The sequence below is a fragment of the Typopeltis vanoorti genome, chromosome 19 (genome assembly GCF_054136105.1).
Source record: "Typopeltis vanoorti isolate ZY-2024b chromosome 19, IOZ_Tvanoo_1.0, whole genome shotgun sequence".
Taxonomy (NCBI): Eukaryota; Metazoa; Arthropoda; class Arachnida; order Uropygi; family Thelyphonidae; genus Typopeltis; species Typopeltis vanoorti.
Window position 1 is genome coordinate 37,604,921 of NC_143567.1, and position 27,126 is coordinate 37,632,046.

Below are 27,126 nucleotides of genomic sequence, written 5' to 3' on the forward strand. Positions count from 1 at the left end.
ATTTTTTTTTTTCCCGGTTTACTCCGGACACAGGGGATGGTGATGGCATTTCTGAAATCCTTCAAAAGGGATGGCCAAGGATCGATTATATTTTTCAATTCTGTAAACACTGTAGCCAATAGATAGGAAGGCATTGTGGTTGAATTCTGTTGAAAGAGAAGTTCCACTGGAACAACGATTGTAGGCTCAATTAGTTGAGCTTTAATGATGCCATACTGTTGAGAGGAGTGGTGGTGGGAAAGTCTGTGAATGTATCTGCCTGTGCGAGTGGACCATTCATTCAAACATGCAAGAAATAACATAAACCAGTAACTCTTTCTTTTAAGGTTACACGATGATCAGCATTCATATTTATGAATTTAGGGACACAAAACACACGTGTTGAAAAGATTAATTTACTGATTTAATAATAAAATAATAACTTGACGTTTCGACCCCTGTATTGAGGTCATCATCAGAAGGATACATGTGTATAAGAACCAAGCTACATGCTGTTGCACTCTATACAGGTAAATTACATCTACGTTGTTAACTAATCTTTTTTCTTAGTGATAAAAAAAAAAAAAAACTACAATAACTCTGCTAAAGTCCTCACATATTAGGATTCTTCTGGAATTATACAGTTCATATTGTTATATTACGATTATTTTCTGGATTTGTACAGTAAGGTTGCTATTGAATGTTCAGAAAAAAAAAAAGAAAAAAAAAAAGAAAAAACCAACTTCACCAAATCTTCTTGTATTGAGATTTTTCTTTGTGGTTGCTATGAAGGTTGCAGATGGGTCCTCCACATTCTTGGAATGGTTAGACCATCATTTCTATTCAGATTCGAATCATGTTTGAGCATTTCACATGCTTCCTTGAATTTCCGCTCGAACCAGGTTTTGGTGTGGTGTAGGGACTTGGTGCCTTTCCAATCAATTCTGTGGTATGTTACATAGGGGAAACAGGGCGAACCATCCCAATCAGGAAGGATGAACACAAACGACACATAAAATATCTCCATTTTGGAAAAACCAGCCTTTCTGATCACGCACTCCAAACATACCACAGAATTGATTGGAAAGGTACCAAGTCCCTACACCGCACCAAAACCTGGTTCGAGCAGAAATTCAAGGAAGCATGTGAAATGCTCAAGCATGATCCGATCCGAATCTGAATAAAAATGATGGTCTAACCATTCCAAGAATGTGGAGGACCCACCTGCAACCACAAAGAAAAATCTCAATACAAGAAGACTTGGTGAAGTGTTTTTTTTTTTTTTTTTTTTTTTCCCTGAACAGTCAATAGCAACCCTACTGTACAAATCCAGAAGATAATCGTAATATAACAACATGAACTGTATAATTCCAGAAGAATCCTAGTATGTGAGGACTTTAGCAGAGTTTATTGTAGTTTTTTATTTTTTTTTTATCACTAGAGGGCAGGCTAAGAAAAAAGATTAGTTAACAACATAGATGTAATTTACCTGTATAGAGTGCAACAGCATGTAGTTTGGTTCTTATACACATGTATCCTTCTGATGATGACCTCAATACAGGGGTCGAAACGTCAAGTTATTATTTTATTATTAATCAGTAAAATAATCTTTTCAACAAGTGTGTTTGGTTCTTATACACATGTATCCTTCTGATGATGACCTCAATACAGGGGTCGAAACGTCAAGTTATTATTTTATTATTAATCAGTAAAATAATCTTTTCAACACGTGTGTTTTGTGTCCCTAAATTCATAAATATGAATAAACCAGTAACATCCAGAATATTGGGGGGGGGGGGGAATGAATCGATTCATTTAAGTTATAGACACGGAGAATAAAGAATCTCATAGATAACAAGAATAATCAACAAGAAGATTTTAGAGAACATATTTAGAAAACAGTGTGTTATAGTAGATAATTTGCTACAGTGAATTGCATTTAGCATGGCATCGATGACGTGTTTTTTTTTTTTTTTTTTTTTTTTTTTTTTGCTAGTTTGTTATAGGACGAGAGAATACATTATAATACAGTTGACTGCATTACACTCGTAAAGAAGTTGACAAAATTCCTACTTCTTTTTTCATGTTTTTTTTCTTTTCTGAATGGTAATTTTGTGTAGTTAAGTTTTAAGAATTACCTGTTTTCGGAATTTTTATCAACTTCCATTTCAACTCTTTCTTCATTGTTCTTTTGCCATCCTGGATTTCCTTGATGGAAAAAAACATCTAATTTTTGATCTTTGCTATCTGTTCTAACCATATGATGATCATAAACTCTTCCTTCTTTATCTTTCTTAGGAGATGAATTTAATTGTGTAATAGCTCCAGAAGTAGATACACCAGGCAGAAAGGTCTAAAATATGGTAAAATACAATGCATGAAATCTAAATAACACATACACAAACATCTCTCAAAAAAAAAAAATAATTGAACCATGTTACTGGATTAAATCTATGATCTCAGTTTTTGAGAAGAGTTTGTAAAAAAAAAAAAAAAAAAAAAAAAAACATTTTTATAGAATTTTATTATTAGAGTATCTCAAATGTGATAAAGTTGCAACTGCAACATTTGAGAATAAGTAGAAATGTAAACCATTCTTCATTTTATGAGTACAGACTTTCCAAGGAAATTAACAAACTTTGGTGGTGTATTTGTTTAACCTCTCCCCTGCTGGCTATGGTGTACATGCATCCACTAAAGCATTATTATTATTAGACACCTCCATGGTGAAAACATGTGAAGTGAATGATAGAGTTGAAATAGATAAGAAGCACACCCCATCAACTCCTTCCATTATGAGATATGATAATTCTTCACACCCAAGAGAGTACTTGGTAGGATTAACTCACATTCCCAGCTGCATCTCAGAGACAGTGTTGCCAAAAGTAAGAAAAGGGTTATTATTATGAACAAAAACTTTGCAGTTACTGATGAGTGTGGCAAGTATTTGAAATCATTAACCATATATAAATATGAATCATACTATAATAAATTTAGTCTAATCCTTTATCCAAGTGTGAGCAAACAAAGTTTGCACCTGAAAGTATCTTCAGAACTGGGGTAAGGTAGTACAACACCAGGCAACTCGTTGCAAAGGTGGACCAAGCTAACATCACTCCTATCTCAGTATCTCCCATAATGCAAAACATCTCCTTGTGGATATGGATAATGTTATGCATTAAGGGGAGGGCCACTACCCAGAGTAGTTTCGATCTTTATTGAGGTCTCTTCAGTGGGAGCCAGGCCCAGACGTGGAGATACCAGGCAGAAGCAATAGCAAGGTCATCTCTACCTATAGGAGTTGCCAAAAGTGTGCCACCTTTTTAATAAATTACTCTGGATTTAGAGAAAGATGTTGAAAGTTTATTTTTCACTTGGTTAGACTATAATAAATTTAGTTTAATCCTTTATCCAAGTGTGTGCAAACAAAGTTTGCGCCTAAAAGTATCTTCAGGACTGGAGATACTTCAGGCCTGAAAATACTTTCAGGCACAAACTTTGTTTGCACACACACTTGGATAAAGGATTAAACTAAATTTATTATAGTCTAACCAAATGAAAAATAAACTTTCAACATCTTTCTCTAAATCCAGAGTAATTTAATAAAAAGGTGGCACACCTTTTGGCAACTCCTATAGGTAGAGATGACCCTGCTATTGCTTCTGCCTGGTATCTCCACGTCTGGGCCTGGCTCCCACTGAAGAGACCTCAATAAAGATCGAAACTAGTCTGGGTAGTGGCCCTCCCCTTAATGCATAACATTATACATATCCGCAAGGAGATGTGTTTGGCATTATGGGAGATACTGAGATAGGAGTGATGTTAGCTTGGTCCACCTTTGCAACGAGTTACCTGGTGTTGTACTACCTTTCCCCAGTCCCGAAGATACTTTCAGGCGCAAACTTTGTTTGCTCACACTTTGATAAAGGATTAAACTAAATTTATTATAGTCTAACCAAGTGAAAAATAAACTTTCAACATGAATCATACTGGAAAATCAATGTCAATCAATTTTGTATGAGTTAATTTTGGCTAATTATGCTTTGTTAACATAAATGTTAGACTATTATTTTCTTTTTAAAGAATTATGTTATAAACAAATTGTATAAGCTAGTCTTCAAGAACTGCACTATCATAAATTAAGTTACTGCTTAGAATTCAACTTCTAATAATTTCACAGAATGCATTTACTTTATTCATATAGAAACAAAAACAAATCTTTATGCATATCAAAAACGTTTTAATAAACAATACAAAGAAATAGAATTCTAAAACATTTATTTACTTATGCCATAGAAAAGAAATTAATAGTTAAAATTAAAATTTTCTGTATCCACATGTGGATACAGAAAAAATGAAGATAAGTTGAAAATTTTGGATTTAGTCGACTAAACTGTATTATATACTGGCTTAAACCAGTACATAATACAGCAAAATGACGGCACAAGGAATGTCATGAAAGCTGGAGTATCGCAGATAAACAAGGCCTCGTGCTAAGTTTGTCAGAGAACCAGGGCAAACACCAAAAAAGTCAAATGCTGGAACAAAACTCCAATTCCATATCAAAATGAGGAATTCGAAAGTTCTACTAAGAAAGAAGTGGAGTTATTCGAATCACTACAGGAGGCAGCTGACATCAGGGCTTAACAAATTATGCAAATTCCTACTTGCTACGACTAAAACATAACACACCCTCCCAAAATCAACTGTCACTATTTTTTAATTATATGTCCCAATATAAGTCAAGAGGAGATCAATAAGTCGATAGTTAATCGTATGCGTTACATTTATAATCGTGTTTACTCGTAACTACATCACACACTTCCTACTACCCACTGTTAGAATTTCAGTTGCGTTTCAGTTGCTCTAAATTTATCGTTGGATTTACCATTATTTTGTTCGCTAATTGATAAGTTATAAACATTTTTTTTTTTAATAAAATATTTAAAAGTAATTTCTTTTAATTTGAGGATAATCATGAGTGTATCAAAGAAATTGAAGACGTATCATTTTCACAAGGAATGGGAAACGGATTATTTCTTTACAATGGTAAATGGAAAGTGTTGTTTGATTTGTAATTCATCTGTAGAAATTCCAAAAAAAAGTAATATTGAGAGACATTTTCGATCGCTACATGCAAAATGTGATGAAGATTTTCCCAAAAATTCCAAAATACTTGAATCAAAAATTATAAATTTAAAGGCAGGACTTTTTGGACAACAAAATATGATTTCGAAAGTAATAAATAAACCAATATCAGCCACTATTGCATCTTTGAAAGTGTGTCATTTATTAACAAAAGCAAAAAAGCCTTTTACTCATTGAGAGTTAATAAAAGAATCATTTCTTGCAGCAGCAGAATCTTTATTTTCTGATTTTAAAAATAAAACTGAAATCATTTCAAATATTAAAGATTTACAACTTTCCAGAACAAGTCAATCCATAAAGTGATTACTGGTGCTATATCACTGTTTGGACAACAATTCCTTTATATGAGACCCATCCAAGAAGAGAGATCAATAAATATTAACAATGAGAAGAACAGTGAAAACAACATTGATTTTTTGTTCGTTTTTGGAAAATATAATTTTTAGATTCATTTTTTATGTACTGGAATGGTCCATTATATTATGTATATTTTTCTGTTTTCTTAAAGCTAAAAAATATTTTGATTAGAAAGTTATTTTTTTATTAAATAAAAAATATTCTGATTTGTCCTCTTAACAGCTAACCCATCAGCTGGCAAAATCTACTCACCATGAGCAAGTGGAAGAGCATATTTCTTAAGTCCTGGCTGAGATAAAGAAAAAGGAAATGCATAGTAAATGACAGAGTGGGAAATGAATACTAAACATAGAAATGTTTGGGGAAAATTTAGAGAAAAGAGCAAAGCTAATAATAATGATACATACCTGCCCATGTTTCTGTTCAAGACAAGGAATAGCGCAAGAATTTTTTAAAAAAGAATCAGTCAAACAGCACTAATATATAAAAATGTTACTGCAGAAAAAAATGAAAGAAAGCATTAAAAAACAACCTTGGAAGCTCAATGTGAAAAAAAATGATTGATTCAGCCAGACAAGCATGTGAATTTGTCTGCAAAGAAAGAAAAATCAGAACTCCAGGGTGCACTCAGAAGTTGAAGAGGTAGTCATGAAAAAGAAGACAGCATATTGAAATTACCTAACAAGCAAGTTAGCATGTGCTATGAGCAAATATAGAGAAAAAAAATGTAAAAAAGCAAAGCAACATATTAAGAAAAGTCTAAACAAAAATCATGGGAAAATTCAGATAAGAATAGAGAAAATAAATATCCAGAAGGAAAATGATATGGAGGCTATTGAAAAAGCTCAGAAAAGGGAAGAGTAAAAGGAATTGGAGATGATAAGAGTGATAAGAATTTCATAAAATCTGAAAATAAAAATATTGTATGCATTTGGAGTAATTACTTTGAAAGAATGCTAAATACAAAAATAGAACAATAGTGGAAAATTGTAAAAACGTTTTTTTCACTTACAAAGTAAACTATACTTTGTAACCTAGTGAAAAAAACGTTTATATAATGCACTTAAGATGAAGGTCCAATTTTTTACTTCATTTAAATGTATCTTCAACAACTAGGCTACTTGTATGTAGAGTCCGATGACTTCACATCAGTCTCAGCAAGGAAACTGAAGTGGTCGACTACCTCTGAATATACAAGAAAAGAGAAAATGGATGGATCTATAAAAAAAGTAGATGTTTGTCACCCTTCTTAGGAATGTGTTGAATATGGACTAATTTTCAGAATTCAGGATGGATAACAATAGAGTAAGAGAACATAACATAGCACTATAGAACAGGAGTCAACAGAGAGTATAAAACTTTCAAAACAATCAGAAAATGCCATCAGGCTTTCTAATGTCCAATCTAGACATGATTTTTCTGATCTCTTTCTGGAGAGAGTAGTCAAAGTGGAAGGGGAAATGAATTAAGACTGGACAGAATGGCAGAAGTACATCTGAGGAAAAATTAAAAAAAAAAAAGAAAGCAGGAACTGTTTTTTTTTTAGTGGCAATGATTCAAGTGGTATGAACCAACTAACCATCCAAGTGCAACAATAGGGGTTCTCTCTCTGTGTGTGCGCGTGTGTGTGTTGGACAAAAGTTCTAGCCAATTGCTTTGGCAAAAGAGCAAAGGGCACGACTGTCATTGAGCTAAAGTGTTAGTTTTCTTTGTTCAGCTTTTCCAAAAGTCAGTTTTTGATGTGTTGATAGATACTTTGCAAAGTGATACATCACTTTGCAAAGTATCTATGGATAAGGATAAGGGATGAGAACTTAGAGTGTAATGATGGATAAATGCTGCTATATCAATAAGAATTACTTCAGTGATACATTCAGTACAAATGTTATTATTGTCAACAGACCTCTTTAAAATCATGATGAGACTCATTGTGAGAGGTCCCATTTTCACATGTACAGCTCATCATACCTTGACTTAAATGCATTCACTGTCTGCACTCACCACATTCTCAGGAATTGCATTCCAATCACCCACCACTCTTTCCACACAAAAAATCTACTCCCCCCCCCCTCCTTAAACAGCTTCCAGGGATAGCCTCTCGTCCTCCCTTTCTCCAGAAATTCTATGAAAAATCTCATCCACATTAATCTGGTAATTACCCCTTACCAACTATACATCTTGATCATGTTTCCTCTCTTCATTCTATCAACTAGGCTCTGTAATTTGCATTCTCTCAATCTGTCCTTATATTCCACATTCCAGAGACTGACTTAGTCAATTGTCTGAACACTCTCCAACAACTCATCGTTTTTTGAAAACAAGATAACCAAATCTGTGCATAGTAATCTATATGCAGCCTGCTCAATGTCTTGTACAATGGAATCATGACATCCTTACTTCTACCTGTTAGTGTTCTCCACATCATTCCCATAATCAGTTGTATTGTCCTCACAATTTTAACAAAATGTCCATGAAATTTCAAAGTCCCTGTTCACTATCACCCCCAGATCTTTCATCCTCTAAAATTTGCCCACCAATCATATACTCTGCATCCCATCTTTGTGTTAAAAATTTTAAACCTTACACTTTGCTACATTAAGCTGACATCCCCACACTCTTTCCCATTCAGAAATCTATTCAGGTCCTCTTGCAAAGTTACATTTGCTGTTGTTGTCGAGTCCATTGAAGAACTTCTAGATATAACCGTGGGCCTGTAGAAATGCTTTGGCAATCTGTTATTTGAACTTTGATGGAGAAGAGCTTTTCTGTAGGGTTACTGTCAATTTTCTGTAGAGCAGTGGCAATTGCTGGACAAGAATAGATATGGGCAGGTGTTAGTTCGACTCCTGGACAGTTCTTGCATACTTCATAGCTTCTGGTACCGTCCAGCTGAATTTTCATGCCTTTAAAATGTTCTGTCCTTAGTCTGGTGATGATTGTGGTTATTTCTCTATTTTCATTAATTTCACTGATTTCATTCTTCTTTTTGATAGTTTTTTTTGCAACAGAGTTAGCATCAGTTAGTGATAGTGAGTGTAATTTTTGAGGTAAGTATCTTGATTCTTTGGCTAGTCTTTTCTCTCACCGCCTTCAATATTTACATGGGGCTGGTATTCATTGTAATGTACAGTTCTTATTTTTCAAATTTAAAGTTGTTACCTTACAGAAGTCCAACCCCACGTCTGAGGCATTTGCCCACATTGCAGAAGTGGCAAGAAGGAGGGGGATTTCTCTGTAGAGTGAAATGCCAATACAATAGCATGAAAGTTTTCTTTTGTCTAATCCTGCTACCACTATTTTTTTTTCTCCCATTTGGACTTGGATTGTTATATCAAACCCTGCAGAGAACCCTGAAACTTGCTGGCTAATGGGGGTTCTGACACCCAATTACATGAAGAGCATCTGTTCTGATCAGTTACATCTGTTCTATTTATCATAACTCTCTCCAACTTTGCATGATCTGCAAACAACTGTGTATCACCATTTAAACCTTTTCAATGTAATTTATATACAAATTAAACAACAATGGCCTCAAAACAGACCCTTGGGACACACCATTAGTGACCTTCCTCTTTTTGGATGTCACTTCCCATACTAAGAAGAAGAAGAAGGATAAAATGGGTGAGATCCTGCTAAATCATAAAAATAGAATGTTCTGTTCAGACAACAGTGATCAGGGAAAGCAATGAGTAGCAATAGTATTCAACACTAAACACAGAGACAAACTTGACTGGAATAAGATTTCAAGCAGAGATTATGTAGACAAATTTCAAAATGGAGAATTGGACAATGGTACTTATTTGTGCCTATAGTCTCAACATACGGTTCTATTAAAGTAGAAGTGGAGGAATTTTTTTGAAGCATTTAGGAAATACAGCTGAAAAAGAAAACAGAAAACTTAGTCCTTGTTGGAGATCTAAACAAAAAAGGTACGAAATGAATCCTAGACATACAGAACTAAAGATATTCTGGATATCTGGAGAAATTACTTTGAAAGATTATTGAGATAAGAAGTGATGGAAAATATTCAAGGAGAATGCAATCAAGAAGTGCATATGACGCCTTCACTAGAAATGTCTAAAGGCAGCTAGAGTATATGATATTCAAACAGAAATATTCAAATATGGAGGTATAAAAGTTTTATAGTAACTACACTGCATAATTCAGAAGGTAAAATTCCAGATGATTAGAGCAGAGTTCTCATAGTTCCTATAAAAAGAGAAATAAAACTGAATGTGAGAATTACAGATAATCTTCCTAATAAGTGCTCAAGGCAAGATTTATGCAAACATACTTAAAGAAGAGGCTAAAAAATAGCGTGAAAGAGTAACTTGGAGACTGAGTTCAAGCAAAGAAGTTGTATAGTTTCACTTTAACACAAATAGTAGAAAAATCATGATAAATATAACAAGGATCTGTATTTAAGTTTTTCAAATAAAAGGCATGTGACAAGGTGCCAAGTGTAAAGCTGTTCGAACTGTTTTCCCTATATTGTATAAATGGGACATTATGCACAGTCTATATTTAAGATGCATGTATCAGCAGTGATTAGAACTGAAAGAAGTGCAGGAATATGATTTGATATATAACCAGATGAGACAAGAATGCATGCTATCTCCATTATTATTCATCATCTACATGGGTTACATTATGAAAGAAAGCAGTATTAAACTTAATATCAAAACTGGAGATACACAAATAAGATCTTTACTTTATGCACATGTTATGCTTTTAAACAAATCCAGTGCTCTGATTGAAGTGTAAAAGAACTCCTTTGTTTACAAGCTCGGTCTAAGACCACCTTCAAGGTCATTGGTAAAAGGGGCGGCGTGAATCAAAAATAGTTCCACAGTCTGGTAAAACGTGTTAATCTTGAATGATGGCGCTATCAAGAATAGAGCTGTTCCATTCAAGATTTAACAAGAAGAACAATATCAAGAAAAAGCACACTTGTACTCTTGGCAAAACAGACATAATATGTGAAGATGCAGATATTAACTTTGCTTAAAAAGGAATTAAAATATAAAGGAAGAGGTTAAATCTTAAAGTAAAATGAAATCGAAGAAGGAAATAAATATTAAATTGTACTATGTTTAAAGTTATTGTCTAATATAGATGGAATCTTAATTTGTCAAAAACATCAATGTTAAAATATGCCATGTATAAAGTCATGTATCATCGTGCGAATGAAAGTTCAAAGGTTGCAGTTTGACCACCAAAGATGACGTAACGAGTGATGAGTAGGCATTCATGGAAGTCACAAGAAATTCGTGTATGCGCATACAGCAAGGAGGTGACGTCAGCTGGAGACAGCAAATGGGAGAGCGTCGTAGACAAGTTTGGAGTGCAGAAAGAGGGTGCTATAATGGAGTTTAAAACGGATTCACATCGTTGAGAGGGACTTTTTTTTTTTGCTGCATTTTACGTTTTTTCTCCTGGTTCTTGTGGTGTTCCAAGGTCATGTGTTCCCTCCCCGTGGGTCTCCTGCTCGAAGTTCCCGAGCAGATCAGCATGCCTGATACCCAACACGACGTGTGAAGACGACAAAACGGCAACGTGTTTCCCATTGCTGAGCGATGCAAGTCGAAGAAAGCATAACACGAGATGACAGCAGTGTTCAAGTTTTAGACCATCGGTGTGGATCTAACTGATGAGAAAGCAGCAAAGGATTGCTTTGAAGGTAAATTGTGTTAGAAATGGCAACGTGAAAAGTTCGTAAGCCCAGAAGAAACAAATGGTGAATTCAGGAGGAGCACGTGGCAGCAATCCATCGTACAGAATGGCAAACTATAACAAAGAACAGCCGGAAGGATCGAGAGATCATCTAACAAGGTGGTAATGTACAAATCTTCCTTTTTATGTGTTATCTATTGGTGACGAAGGTGTAAATTGGACAGAGTTTAGAAAAGAAGAGAGAAAATCTTGAGACAATTTCCTGTGTGATATTAGTCAAATTGGACTGATAATCTATGTTCATAAGTTGTCTAGACTAAGTTTAATGTGTGTGGGTCATTAGTAGCAGTAATCTAGTTTAATACCGACATCCATGTTTGTAATATAGATGAACATAAGATTCTCATGAGAGTGTTTGAAGAGCCTGTCTGTTTGATTATTATTACCCTGCTTTACTTGCATTTTAGTTTTAACCTTGATTTGCTTGATTATTATTATTAATATTATTATTATTCAGGTCTCCAAGGAGTCAAAAGACTCATCGAGGGAGGTCCTTCCTAAGACAAAGTCTGTCAAGACTCATCGAGGGGAGGTACCATCCTGAGAAACACAAAGTCTATCATACCATTCTTTAAACTCACTGACCGTTCTCGCTCCTACCACTCCATCAGGCAATGCATTCCACGGCTCAACCACCCTCCAGACAAAGAAACCACTCCTTACCCTCTTGCTCACAGTTTCCTTTCATAACTTCCAGGGATGGCCTCTTGTCATCACTCCTTCCCGCTGTTCAACCAAGCGAAAGAACTCCCCAGTGTCAACCCTGTAACCACCTCTCAACAGTTTAAAAGTCTCAATCATATCACCTCTCCTTCTTCTATCCACCAAACTCTGCAGTCTACATTCTCTCAGCCAATCCTCATAACTATCCTTGTACAGCCCTGAAACCATCTTTATCATCCGTCTTTGTATCCTTTCCACAGTTAATTTATCCCCTTCAAATCCTGGGGACCAAATCTGAGAACAATAGTCCAAGTGTGGTCTGATCAGAGACTTATACAATGGAATGATAACCCTCCTATCTCTGCAGGTCAGTGTCCTTCTCATAATAGCAGCAATCCTCTGTGTTACCTTCACCACCTTTGCAATATGTCCCCTAAACTTCAGTTTTCTATCAATCATCAACCCCAGATCTCTTGTCTCCCCTACTTCCTCCAGTATAACTCCTCCCATAGAGTATGCAGCATCCCATCGATGTTTCCCAAACCTCAAGACCTTACATTTTGCTGCATTAAACTGACACTCCCATTCATTTGCACATCTATCTAGCTTATTTAAATCCTCTTGCAGGGCTACCATATCTGCACTATTACTAATAATCCTTCCCAGCTTCGCATCATCTGCAAACAACTGAATATCCCCCTGCAATCCACTGGCTATGTCATTGATATAAAGGTTAAACAATATAGGTCCTAGTACTGAGCCCTGTGGGACCCCACTTGTAACCCTCTGCCTCCTGGAAACTGCTCCACCATACACAACTCTCTGATACCTATCAGACAGCCAATCCTGAATCCAGTTGACCAATCTGACATCCAGACCCATGTGCTGCAACTTAAATATCAGCTTATCATGTGGCACCCTGTCAAATGCCTTCGCCAAGTCTAAGAAAATTGCAGTATATGCCTTTCCCTCATCTAATGTTCTTGAAACTTTATTATAAAAGGCTATATTGCTAAAACAAGAGCGTCCGTTCACAAATCCATGTTGATTCTCACAGATAACATTACCCTCATCTGCCCAATGCTGTATACGGTCCCTCACTACTTTCTCCAAGATCTTAACAACTACTGATGACACACAGACTGGCCTATAATTAGACACTTCCAGTCTGTTACCACCCTTATGCAATGGCACTATCTTACCTTCCTTCCATTCCCTGGGCACCTTTGCCAAAGCCAGACTTTCATTGAAAAGCCATGTTAAAGGCACTGTCAATTCCCTAGCACATTCTCTCAGAACTTGTGGTGAAATACCATCCAGTCCCACAGCTTTACTGACATCCAGAGTACTCAGTATCTGAAACACACTCTCCTCCTTTACCTCCAGACCTCGAACCAAAAAAATTATTATTATTATTTGACACCTCCAGGGAGTTCAAAGACTCATCGAGGGAGGGCACCTGCTGTACAACTCTGTCTCCACCACTCAATCCATTAACTATGCCAACGCCATCTACCGATGACCACCACCACCACTAGTGTTTCCACAGACAATCACAAACATCCATGCCCATGGCAGGATTCGAACCTGCAGCCTTTTGGCTGGAGAGCGTATCCGCTCTCCAGCCTTTTGACCACTCGGTCAAAGACTAACCACTCGGCCAACCAGGCTGGCATTATATGTGTTGTTTAAACTGTAACATTCTTAGATATATAATAAATATGTTTTCCCATGTATACCTGAGTTTGTCTGACTAAGAGATTGAATTTTACCACTCAAGAAAATATCGAACCTATGTTTTAAAGGAAAAACGGGGAATTTAAGATTGTCAAGGGCATGACTGTATACTGAGAACTCAATCTACCTGAATACCTAATCTATGTAAGGTATTACTTGAATTCTGGGAAAGTTTCTTCGGATAAGAATTTCTATCCTAGAGTTCTGACTGGCGCAGCATTAACAAATAAATTTCGCCAGAGCTCGAAGAGAGAAATGGCCCCAGAAAGTCAGTTTAGAAGAAAGATCTCAGTAGGCACAAGGAGAACAATAGAGGTAAAATATATAAGGAAATGACGACATAACAAATGGATTAAAGTAATTTTAGTTTAATCTTTTATCCAAGTGTGAGCAAACAAAGTTTGCACCTGAAAGTATCTTCAGGAACTGAGCTAAGGTGGTGCAACACCAAGGCAACTCATGACAAAGGTGAAGAAAGCTATCATCACTCCTATCTCAGTATCTTCCATAATGCAAAGCACATCTCCTTGCAGATATGTGTAATGCTATGCATTAAGGTAAGAGCCACTACCCATACCAGTTTCGACCTTTATTGAGGTCTAGTCAGTGGGAGCCAGGCCCAGTAGTGGAGACACCAAGGCAGAAGCAATGAGAGGTCATCCCCACCTATAGGAGTTTAATAATAAGGTTGTACACCAAAAGGTGTACAACCTTATTATTAAATATCTCGGGATTCAGAGAAAGTCCTGAAGATACCTTCAGGCATAAACTTTGTTTGCTCACACTTGGATCAAGGATTAAACTAAACTTATTATAGACTAACCAAGTGAAAAATAAATTCTCAAATGGATTAAAAATGCACTTAAAGATAGAAAGAGAAGTTACTGTTAATAGAAGATCAAGAGAATCATGAGGAAATGTTCGGGGGGGAGGGGTCTCAATCCTTAACCTAGGTTCCCTGAAAGGATAAGGCATGGATCTTCAACCATCGATATTTACATTTTTTCGGCTAGGACACACAGAAGCAGGAAGGAGATAAAGAGGAGAACGAGGTCGATCCACTGCAAGTCGTCCAGATCAAAAATAACGGTTACCAGAAGTGATTAGCCATGGAGGGAGTAGCTGAGCCGGATCTGATGCTTTGCCAATCAGACAAATCTGCATGTGCTCCGACCATTGGACCCCTTCGCCCGAGCTCCAAGATGCTGGAGAATGAACCGTTTCTCTTAGTACAAATATTGTACTAAGAATGAACTGTTCCTCGTCAATCCTTACATATATTATTAATGAACAAATTAAACAGCAGTGTTGAAAGTTTATTTTTCACTTGGTTAGACTATAATAAATTTAGTTTAATCCTTTATCCAAGTGTGAGCAAACAAAGTTTGCACCTGAAAGTATCTTCAGGACTGGAGTAAGGTGGTACAACACCGGGCAACTCGTTGCAAAGGTGGATCAAGTTAATATCACACTTGGATAAAGGATTAAATTAAATTTATTATAGTCTAACCAAGTGAAAAATAAACTTTCAACATCTTTCTCTAAATCCAGAGTAATTTAATAAAAAGGTGGCACACCATTTGGCAACTCCTATAGGTAGAGATGACCTTGCTAATGCTTCTACCTGGTATCTCCACTCGGGCCTGGCTCCCACTGAAGAGACCTCAATAAAGGTCGAAACTAGTCTAGGTAGTGGCCTTCCCTTAATGCATAACATTATACATATCCGCAAGGAGATGTGTTTTGCATTATGGAAGATACTGAGATAGGAGTGATGTTAGCTTGGTCCACCTTCGCTAAGAGCTGCCCGGTGTTGTACCACCTTACCCTAGTCCTGAAGATACTTTCAGGTGCAAACTTTGTTTGCTCACACTTGGATAAAGGATTAAACTAAATTTATTATAAACGGTAGTGGTCGAAGAACAGAACCCTGAGGCACACCACTAGTCACAGACCGTCTTTTGGATTCCACTTCTAATCGTGCCAACTCTAGACCATGCCAACCGTTCTGAATGAGATGGTGGTGCTCCAAGAACCTCTAAGGAAAGAATCCAAAACCTGAGATGGAACAGGAAACTAAGAACTCCAAGATGAACAGAGAAGAGGTGCACTAATGGGAGAAAGAACTCATGTGAGTTATTTGTTGCATATCATTTTGTGTGTGATGTAAGAGAACTACCTTAAATGGACTACAAAGTTTATAGTGCTAAGATAGATATAGCCTGAAAGTAATCGATGCAAATTTATGGTTGGAATTATTAAGTGTATATACCAGAGCATAGCAAATTCCTAACAAGTAATTGGGCCAAAAGTTTAATTGTTAATTGAAAGGAATTCTAAGGCTTTATGTTGCAAAATTGCAGAAAATTACTATAGAGATTCTGTTCTAAAATAGTTTGCTTAAAATAGGAGTTATAAATTTTATTGCAGTGATTTTGTAAGATATGTTACATATTTGTGGGAGTTTGCTGTAGAAGTTTGTCATACAGAGTGTAGCTTAAGTTAAGGATTCAAGAAGCAATTTCCCTATTGTATCTATTGTACTAAGAATGAATGGTATATTCATTCTTAGTATTTAATAAACATGTTCAGTACTCATGTCCAGGGCTCAGTACTCAGTCCCTTACTATTCCTTCTATATGTCAATAATATTCATCCCTACCTTACAGAAGACACAAAAGTAACTTGCTATGCAGATGATATAGCCATCTGGCACACTAGTGCTAAAATCAAAGAATCAGAGGAAATTCTAAACAAATCCATGAGAGGATTAGAAAAATGGTCAAACGAACTCAAACTTAAAATCAACCCAGACAAAACAAAACTAAGTACATTTAGTACAGACAGGAAAAATAGACATTCCTACAATCCCAAAGTCATGATCAATAACAAGCTAATTGAAAAAGTCACAAATCCAAAATACCTTGGTATTACGCTTGATCAGGAATTACGTTTTGCACAACACATCTCTAACACTTCCAACAGAGCTCTAAAAAAATTAAATATACTGAAAAGGCTTTGTGGAACAAATTGGGGTGCAAAGCCAAAAATCCTCAAAACTACTTACACTACACTAATAAGGCCAATAATGGAATATGCAGCACCTATCTGGTCACCTTCGGCTTCATCGGTAAAGAAAAACCTAGACAAAATACAAGCAAAAGCATCCAAGATTATCATTGGTGCAGTCTCATCCACTAACAACATCAGAGCCCAACAGGAATGTGGGCTTGACCTGCTGGAGGACAGACGAAAATTTGCCACCATAAAATTCATAAATAATATCAGAAGCTACCAAAGTGATCATGTCTCCCTAAAAACCTATGAACATTGGAACCAAATTTGCAGACTTCACAGATCATCGACTTTACAATATGATGACACTATCAGGAAAGAAATAGGTCTTGATCAGCTAAATGTCCACATAAACAAAGAACCTCTATTTTCCAGTCCTTTACCTTCAAATACCTTCATAAATCTAAACCTTACCAAACTCTGTACAAAAAAAGAACCAAAAGAAATGCTTAAAGAAAAAGGCCTAAATACCATCAACCTTCTTTCATCCTCCAAACAGGTTATTTGTTATACCGATGGATCATCAGACACCAATATGATTAATGGAGGCGCTGGTGTTCTCCTTCTACTCCCGAAAGGTGAAAAACTTTCAATAAAAGTTGGATCTGGGAGAATCGCTTCCAATTTTACCAGCGAACTCTACGCAATAATTAAAGCACTAGAAGCCTACTTAAATCTATCATCATCTCAACAATCTGAAGGAATTATAATTTACAGTGACTCAAGATCAGCTATGGAGGCAATCAAAAATGGCAATACCAAGCTCACACAAGACATCCATAAACTCTTAAATCATCTAAAGTGTTTAGGTAAAAGTTGCATTCTACAATGGATTCCTGCTCATGTAGGCATTGATCACAACGAAGCAGCTGATAAATTAGCAAAAGAGGCCAGAGAACTCAACCAAGAAACTCATATGATAACTCTTGCTGATGCCAATGCACTAGCAAAAGCTAAACTAATTCCATTGAAATCAGTGATACAACATCAAATTCCCGAGATCAATGCTGACAGAAGGACCTCCACTACGATAGCAAGACTACGAACAGGACATTATAGAGGAATGAAGATCAATACAGATGATACGAGAACATATAGAAACTGCAACAACTGCCCCAATACGGAACTGACACCCACTCACATCTTTACCTGTCCAGCAATTACAGCAGCCTTGCAAGAAATAGATCCTAATCCTGAACAACAGCTCTATACAAACAAAATCACAGACATAGCCAAAGCAGTACAAAGAGCGCACGGAAACATCTAAGACTCTTCAAAGGACAAGACAACAACAACAACAACAATAAACATGTTTGTTATTTATATTCAGTGAGTACCACCTGATCTTTAATATGCAATGCACTGTTTCCAAATAAACTTCATCCTGTGAGTGGGGGAGTTAAATGATAGATAAGATAAGGAGCGCATAAAAAGCCATGACTGTAATTTAATTAGGAGAAGATTTGCATTACATAAAGACCTACTAGAAGTACTACTATTTCTTATACCGCGGCAGGACCACTGGTGGCACAGTCGTTAACGAAAACAAATTTCTAGTGCTCTTAGGTATAAGAATATAGAGTTACAGAAGGTAGAGTAAGAGGTAACAGGAAGGACAAGATTAATACAGTATGAGGAAGGGAATTAGATACATAGGAAGGGATGATATAGATTGCAGAACAATATAAGAAAAAAGAATAAGCGTACGTGCAGATTATTTTTGTAATAAACTTTTTTTTATTTTTGTAAGTTTGTAATATTTTCGCGCAGTAAGGCGCAAAAATATTACAAAGCGCAGCAGCCGAACAACAGTTTACATAACAACACCAGAAATCAATGATCAAGTGCACGATATTATTATTATTATTATGGGTGACTCCAGGGAGTCCTTAGACTCATCGAGGGAGGCCCTAAACATCATGTCCACACAACTATTCGACATTCTCACAGTATCATCATACCTTGCCTTGAACTCATTTACTGTCACAGCACCCACAACAGACTCTGGCATTTTATTCCACTCATTTACCACTCTAAAAGTAAAGAACTCAGCTCTAACACCCTTGCCAACCACACTCTTGCTGAGCTTCCATAGATGTCCCCTAGTTTTCCCACCACCAGTCGTGATCTCAAAAATATCCTCTGAATTAATCCTATAGAAACCCTTCAGCAATTTGAATGTCTCAATCATATCTCCCCTTTTCCGCCTATTAACCAATTTCTGCAACCCACAAATCTTCAACCTGTTCTCGTAAGGTTCATTCCATAGACCTGCTATCATCTTGGTCACTCACCTCTGGATCCTCTCCACCTCCTCCCCATCAAGAAGAAACCTAGGTGACCAAATCTCGGCACAGTAGTCGAGATGAGGTCTTATCAAGGCTTGATACATAGGAACAATAACTTGCTTGTCTCTGCTCGTCAAAGTATTTTTCAGCAACCAAGTGATTTGATGAGCTGATTTAGCCACTTCTGCAATGTGTCCCCTAAACTTCATCTCACTATCCACCAACAATCCCAAGTCCCTGGCCTCATCAATCTCCTGGAGTACAGTTCCACCAATGTGGTATATTGCTGCTAATCTTTTTACTCAAAATGCAAAACCTTACATTTTGTCACATTAAATTGACTTCCATTCTCCTTAGCCCAGAACTCCAATCTATCCAAATCATCCTGCAAGATTTTGACATTTTCTGCATTCACTATTGGCCTACCCAACTTTGCATCATCAGCGAACAAATGAACCGTTCCTCTTAAATCCTTCCCTATATCGTTAATGAACAAATTAAACAGCAGTGGTCCAAGAACAGATCCTTGTGGCACACCACTAGTCACAGGCCATCTTTTGGATTCTACTCCTGAATAAACTACTCTCTGATATCTCTCCATCAACCACCCACCTATCCATCTCAAAAACCCTATATCCATTCCCATATGTTGCAGTTTACCATTTAGAATTCCATGTAGTATCCTGTCAAAGGCCTTAGCCAGGTCCAGCAGTATCACTATAAACCCATTACTCTTATCCAGTTCAGCCGTAGCTGTGTTATAAAACTTGAGCAAGTTACTGAGGCATGATCTATCCTTCACAAAGCCATGTTGTCCCCTGTACAGTATCTCATTTTCATCAATCCATTCCTGCATTTTTCCCCTTGACTACTTTCTCCAAGACCCTGACAACGACTCCTGATATGCTGATTGGTCGGTAATTTTCAACAGTAGTCTTGGATCCTCCTTTATGCAGTGGAACTATTATTTTCCCCTCTTTCCATGCCTTCGGGACTAAACCAGACCCGAGACTCAGATTAAACAGCATGGTCAAGGGCACTGATAATTCTATAGCCGCTTCATGTAAGACCCATGCAGGTATACCATCCAATCCCACAGATGTATTCACATTAAGGTTCTGTAATAGACTATTCACCTCCACTTCATTCACCACAATTCCTGTATAAGCTGTTGGTTCTTCCATTTCTGCAATATCACCACCTGGATGATATACTCTTGCAAAGTGCTTACTCAGTAATTCCACTATATCGACTGATTCAGTGACCTCCTTACCATCGGCATTCCTTAAAATCATTTTGCCGTGTACAGTTTTTTTTTTTTTTTGTTTTTGTTTGCAGCATATTTAAAGAACTGTTTGGAATTCTCTTTAGCTTGCATAGCTACTTTCCTTTCATAATCCGCTTTTACTTTTCTTACCACACATGTTACCCTTCTGGCCTGTGCTTTATACCATTCATGTGCCTGCAGGTCACCTTTCTCTTTAAATTCCCTCCACAGTTGTTTCTTTTTTTGCAGCTCAAGCTTAATGGTGTTATTCATCCATTTAACCCCTACTTGTTTTGCTATTCGGACCCTAGGTATACAATCAGCCATAACCTCCTGTAAATGCTCCTTGACCACTTCCCATGCTCTATCGACATCCAGCCCTTGCAGTTTTACATGCCTCCATTGCCATGGCACTGAACCAAGCAATCTCCTAAGCTTGTCATACTTGCCAGCACGGTAATTCCACATATACCCTGTCTTAATTGAAAATTCCACACCTTTAGCCACCTCCCAGGTCAAGACCTTATGATCACTCTCACCAATAGGTGGCAACATGGTCATATTCATTACAGTCAAATTCTCAGATGCTATTACCAGGTCAAGCACTCTCAAACCCCTAGTATTTTCTATTACATGCTGTCTCAGATAGTTATCCCTTAATAATTGAATAATTAAATAAAATCCAGTTCCTTCCTCATGTGTCCTCTCCTCCTTCCAATCAGTGTTACCATAGTTGAAATCACCCATAATAATTACCCTCCTTCCACTCATTTCATCAATTTGTTTATGCATACTATCTCCACCATCTATTCCATCACCTGGTCTATAGCAGCACCCAACTGTATATTTTGTTCTGCTAGTCACAATCTCACACCAAATAGCCTCAAATGAGCTCTTTTCACTATCCAGCTATTGATGATAGTTGATGAACTTCAGCCAAGGAGAATTTCATCAGATATCATCAATAACACTCCTCCCCGCATTTTATTCCCTCCTAAACACACTATAATCTACACATTCTATCCCACTAACTATATCCTCTTCCATCAGCCATGTTTCACTAATGCCAATAACCTGTGGCCAGGAAGAGCCAACCATGGCCAAAAATTCTTCCTTCTTGTTCCTAATACTCCTGGCATTAGTATACATGAAATGCAGTGGTCCCTTTGTCCCACCCCTATCTTGATTCATACATTATATACATTCTTACACTCAACTGTCTCACTGATGTCAACATATCCACCCCCCCCCCTCCTTGGTAGTTCTAGTTTCCCTGGTTCTGCACATCCATTTTCACTTCATTCAGCAACACTTTTTCCAGTCTCCGCACACCAAATCCATTCAAACGCAGGCCATCCATCTTGTATAAATCCTTTTGCCCATCAATAGTATTGGATGACCGGTGGGTCAAAGTGCGTGAAATTGCTGAGACTATAGGCATTTCAAAAGAACGTGTAGGATATGTTTTGCATGAAGAATTGCAAATGAAAAAGCTTTGTGCAAGATGGCTGTCGAGGTTGCTCACAGTAGATCAAGAACACACTTGCATGAAAATCTCTGAACAGTGCTTGGAGCATTTTAACAAGAATAAAACTGATTTTGTGCATCGATTTATTACTATAGATGAGATTTGGATTCACCATTATACACTAAAATCCAAATAGCAGTCAAAACAGTGAACAAAAGCCAGTAGTTCAGTGCCAAAGAAGACAAAGTCTGTTCCATCAGCAGGAAAAAAAAGTCATGGCATCGGTGTTTTGGGATGCTATTAATTATGTTGAAAAGGGTAAAACAATAACTGGGATTATTATTCCAATCTTTTAACCAGACTAGACAAAAAATTTGTGAGAAAAGACCTGGTTTGCAGAAGAAAAAAAAATGATCTTTCATCAGGACCATGCACCTGCCTATAAAGGTGTTTTGGCAATAGGAAAGAGAGAGCATAATGTTCTCCTAAAGTTAGGTCAGCCATAAACTTTCACACACCATCAAATAGAAAATCATCAAAATCACATATAATACTTTTCTTCCTAGCACGAGCAACACTTATTCAATTGGATTTCTCACAAAATAATCAAATCTTAAATCCAGTTTTATATGAACTCCAAGAGCCCAACAAAATTGCTTCAAAGCACATCTATTCAAAATGAAATATTAACATTATGTCCAACAAACATAATGTTTGTTGGACAAAATGTTAATATTTCATTTTGAATAGATGTAAATTTCAATTTGAATAATATAAATCTTCCTTATATCCTCACAAAACTATTTAAAATGGTGTGTGTGTGTGAGAGAGAGCTTCAACAAAACTGCTTCTAAAGACAGATATTGCTGAGAATGCAATATAATGGTACTTCAAACTAGTATTGTTTCTTTCTTTCAAATCTTTAAAAGAGAGAGAGAGAGAGAGAGAGAAATACTCGTAACTTGTTTCTTCTTCACAACAAAAATCAGAATATCATCTATGACACATACTGTTCCAAATAACAACTAAGAATTTGAACGTAACAATATTATTTAAGATATATTACAAACAATAACTAAACATCATATCTTTTAGATATTCATCATAGTTACTTCATTAGAATCACACTTTCTGTTATAAATTCTTTAAAGAAGAAATTTTCTGCAACATTATTATGAGCAAACAGCAAAATAAATCACCATTTTAATCTATGGTGAATAACCAGATGTTTAGGATACACTAGAAAGGAAGAATTTTTTTTCCCTCAATCAAGACAAGTAAATTCCTTCATTAAAGCTTATTTCGAGAGTGCTTTTATTTTACCACAGGTGTCACTCTCTTCATATATCTTATCTCCAATTTCTCCACCTTATATGTTACTGTTTTGCTTTCCGTCATAACAGCATATCTCTCCCTTTCTCTTTCCTACACCATTCATATGACTCCTGATGAATCAGATTTTGGCAAATCAAATGAAATGTCTGACAACGTTTATTGTATACACATTATCTGCACAAAATAAAGTAAACGTTTTGCTAACAATTATAAACATATTAAATAATGAATTAATTCAATAAGAATATCTAAAAAACTTTATAGTATCATTATTTTTAACAATACATTGTTTCTTTATTATTCATTTCTCATATTGAAACTTTAATCTGAGATGAATATGTATAAAACCATGTCGCCATAAAATTAAATTCTTGCAATACATTTTAATATCTTTCCTTATTTTTATGTATTAACCTAAAAAAAAATACTTTTTCAAATAAATTTGAATACATTTGACAATCCTACTACAAACTGGATAACGATAATGAAAACATGAACGATACTGGCTGTGTGAGCATATCATTGCTCCATTGGAGAAGAGATCTACACCAGATTTTGATTTGAAATGCCTAGTACACAATACAACATCCATGGTGAACTTGAAAGCATCACCTCTGAGGAAGAGGTCAAAAGCATTTGACGGGTGGTTAGGATTTCTGGAGGGCATGTAAACAAAACAGGCAAATCAGCTTGAAGAGAATAAATGTAACTAGGAGACATAGTGCACTGGCCTCATAACTGTAACTGCTTCAGTCAATTGCAAACAACCCAAACCAATCCAATCCAATCCCAACATACTTAATGCTCAGAGAAGAAATGATTGATTCCTTCTCTGTTCGGATATAAGGTTACATTTCTTTTATAGAAATCTCTTCTGTCATCAAATGCTCCAAACAACCCTGCATTCCAGCCCTCTCTTCCTATATAGTCTTAATGTAATGTCATTTATTTTTCACTGCTCTACAACTCCACAATATCATACCAAAGCAAAGTGTTAATACTATCAATATTTTCCATCACCCACACTCTTCTGATGCAAAATTCCTGACACTGATATCAAATCTGCTCTCTTTCCTTACATTTGGTCTCTAGAGTAGAGTTTTCAGACTATGTAAAAATATGGGTATTATTTCTGGGAAAATTGCATGACATTAAAAAAAGGACTAAAAGAAAGCAGGCAAAATAGCTGTAAAAATAATATGTAAAAATAAATTAAAAAATTACAAAAATATACATAAAAGTGTTAAAAAATGGGGGGGAGGAGAATCCTTAGCCTGCCCACCCACAGTGCAAATGTACTACAGGTTTACTAGTAATCTTTTGTAGGTGGGAATTGCATATTAAAAAAATAAAATAAAAAATTCACAACCTTCACAATATTTAACCGGTCATTTATACCAGCCATCAGTATTATTTCAATCCCTTTCTGACCTCTCTTTATTGCCACAGTCATGTATTTCATATTATGTGAGAAGTGTACTGTTCTCTAGACATCACATTCCTCACAACTTTCTTCATTTCTCTAACTCTGCATTCTCATTTTTTCTTTGCACTACTACTCTCATTTCCATTTCTTTGCTCTCTCTCATTGTCTTAACATTACCTCACTGACAATCCTTCCTTGATCTCCAGTTCTCTTGACTTTTTCTCACTTCCATTCTTGTTCTCTTCATCTAATCTGTTCTCAAGCCTCTTCATAATCCCTCACTCTCCATGTTCATCCTCTTCAACTCAGTCCTCATGCCTTTAACCCTCCTTCCTCACACACTTTCTCTTTTCAGGCATCCTGATCTCATAACTTATAAGTACTCTTAATAATTTCTTTTAACTTATTGTTAAATAAAATCAAATATTCATGACCTGAATTGAATTTTGGATATTTATCTTCATCTTATAAAGTACTTCTTTTTTCCCTAAAAGACATTTTTTTTTAAAAAAATCATAGAACACTTCAAGCTTTTGTGGCATAATTGTAATAAAGAATCCCAAAATACTGGGGAGGGGAGGGGACCATTTTAAAAGCTGATTTGAATCTAGTTACAATGATTATTGATCCTTATTGATCAGTGTTTCATACTTGAAATAGGATACAATTCTATTCCACTTCTCATTTAAAAACTATGTTATTATCTAATAACTAAAGTTGAAAGTTTTTTTCACTTAGTTATACTAGAAATTAAAGATGCCAAGAAATTATATTCTTGGTTTAATCCTTTATTTAAGCATAACAAAGTAGTTTTGTGCATGACGTATCTTCATGACTGGGTAACTTGTATATAGAGACTAATGACTACATCACAATGCCTTAGTATCTCATAATACAAAGCACATCTTTCGGACATGTACATGTCTGAAAGGAGGTGAATATAAGTTCTTAGCATCACTGATTTAAATTAATAGCTGATGAAAATTACATATTCCTACTTATTAATTAACAATGCTATATAATAATACCTGTGTTAAAAAAGTACGTGAGGTATTAGATCCTAGCAATCTAGAATCAACAGCTTGCTGAATCTTTTCTAATATCGCATCTTCATGAAGAAAATGTACTTCATGCTTTGTTGGATGTATATTAACATCAATATTTCGTGGCTCAATATCCAAACTGCAAAGAACAAAGCATCATCCATTTAAAAGAAAGCATAAAAAGGTATTATTAGAAAATCTATCTGCCTGATTATCTAATTAGAACTAATTTATCAAATTTGGCAAACAACTACATCTTATTGCAATGTAAAGCTGAATTAATGATTTAGTTCCATGGGAAGGTGAAAGACAACTGTATTAGTTTTGCTAAAAAGAGCTTTGAATTATAACTTCTTGTTATCATAACCTTTTTATTATTTTTTTTTAAATATGTATTCCACCCACAAAAGACTGTAAATCTATAGTGAATTAGCATCGGTTAAGTTATATATTAGATAATCCAGTGACCAAACTTTAGTCATATCTCTAATAAGTAGGTTGGCAGTTTCACCACCCTGGTAATATGAGTTTTGTAGCATGCCCAGACTGTCCTATGCTATGGAACCACAGATTCTGTTATTTCAATATAATATCCATTTCAGTGTGAAGCATCTGCATGAAGACTTGATATGATATGGTTTAGCAATAACAATAAATAAAGCACTTAGACTACTATTCTTCAAAATTAGAAAATGTGTGCAAGGAATGTAAGCTTTCTGTCAAAGATGAGTCCCAAGAACTTGGTTTCAGTTGCTACCAAAATAACAATTTTTCCCATTCTTAAGTCAGGATCTGGGTGATAAGTGCATTTTTAACAGAAGTGTACACAGACACTTTTTTTCTGTTGAAAACTTGAACCCATTACTAAGTGGCCATGGAGAGAAACAATCAATTGTTTGCTGAAGTTGCTTTCTATTACCCTCACGTTACAAGAATGACAGTAAATTGTGAAGTCTGCAATATATATAGCATTGCCTACAGTGAGATAAAGTTGTTCGGTGATTGAGTTGACTTTGATAGCAAAAAGTTTCACACAAAACAGAGCCTTGGGAAACCCTGTTCTTGATGATATGGCCAAGATAGCTATACTTCCTATTCTGACTTGAAAAGCTTGCCTGGACAGAAAGTTTTGAATAAATACAGGAAGTTGCTCTCTGAGAACTGGTGTATAGCAGTCTTTTAATATGCTATATCTCCAGGCTGTCTCATAATGTTTTTTCCCATGTCAAAGAACACTGAAACCATATCTGTGGAAAGTTTTTGGTATTGAGACCACACTATAATATAAATATGATAACTAATAATTAAGGAATTGACAGCGTACACTAGAAATATAAATTAAAAGCAACTTTAATAAATACTTTCCGATATTTCGGCAACATCACATTGCCATCTTCTTGGGAACTTAAAATAAAGAACAGGTGCACGTAAGTGCTACATAACAGTAAATGAGAAAAACGAAACAAGGAAGCTACCATTTTCCTAAAGTCCTGATGGTGCCCCACTAGCAGGCTATATTGGTAATTATTGGCCTTTGGGCTGAAGTTCTTCTGATATATGTTTCCCAAATTTGGGGCAGTCTTATGCACCCAAATTTGTTGAGGTTT

The 27,126-nt window shown here is 36.0% G+C and overlaps 1 protein-coding gene across 2 annotated transcripts in view; it reads right to left on the reverse strand.

The window, feature by feature from the left end:
* Positions 1-27,126, reverse strand: part of Mlh1 (DNA mismatch repair ATPase Mlh1) — a 426,615-nt gene that overhangs the window by 95,792 nt on the left and 303,697 nt on the right. For both annotated transcript variants that reach the window (XM_090408883.1, XM_090408882.1), the window contains exons 10-11: positions 25,505-25,658; positions 2,118-2,332 (exon numbers count right to left, since the gene is read on the reverse strand). In XM_090408883.1, the coding sequence (XP_090265009.1) occupies positions 2,118-2,332; positions 25,505-25,658 (369 nt within the window). The remainder of the gene's footprint in view (positions 1-2,117; positions 2,333-25,504; positions 25,659-27,126) is intronic.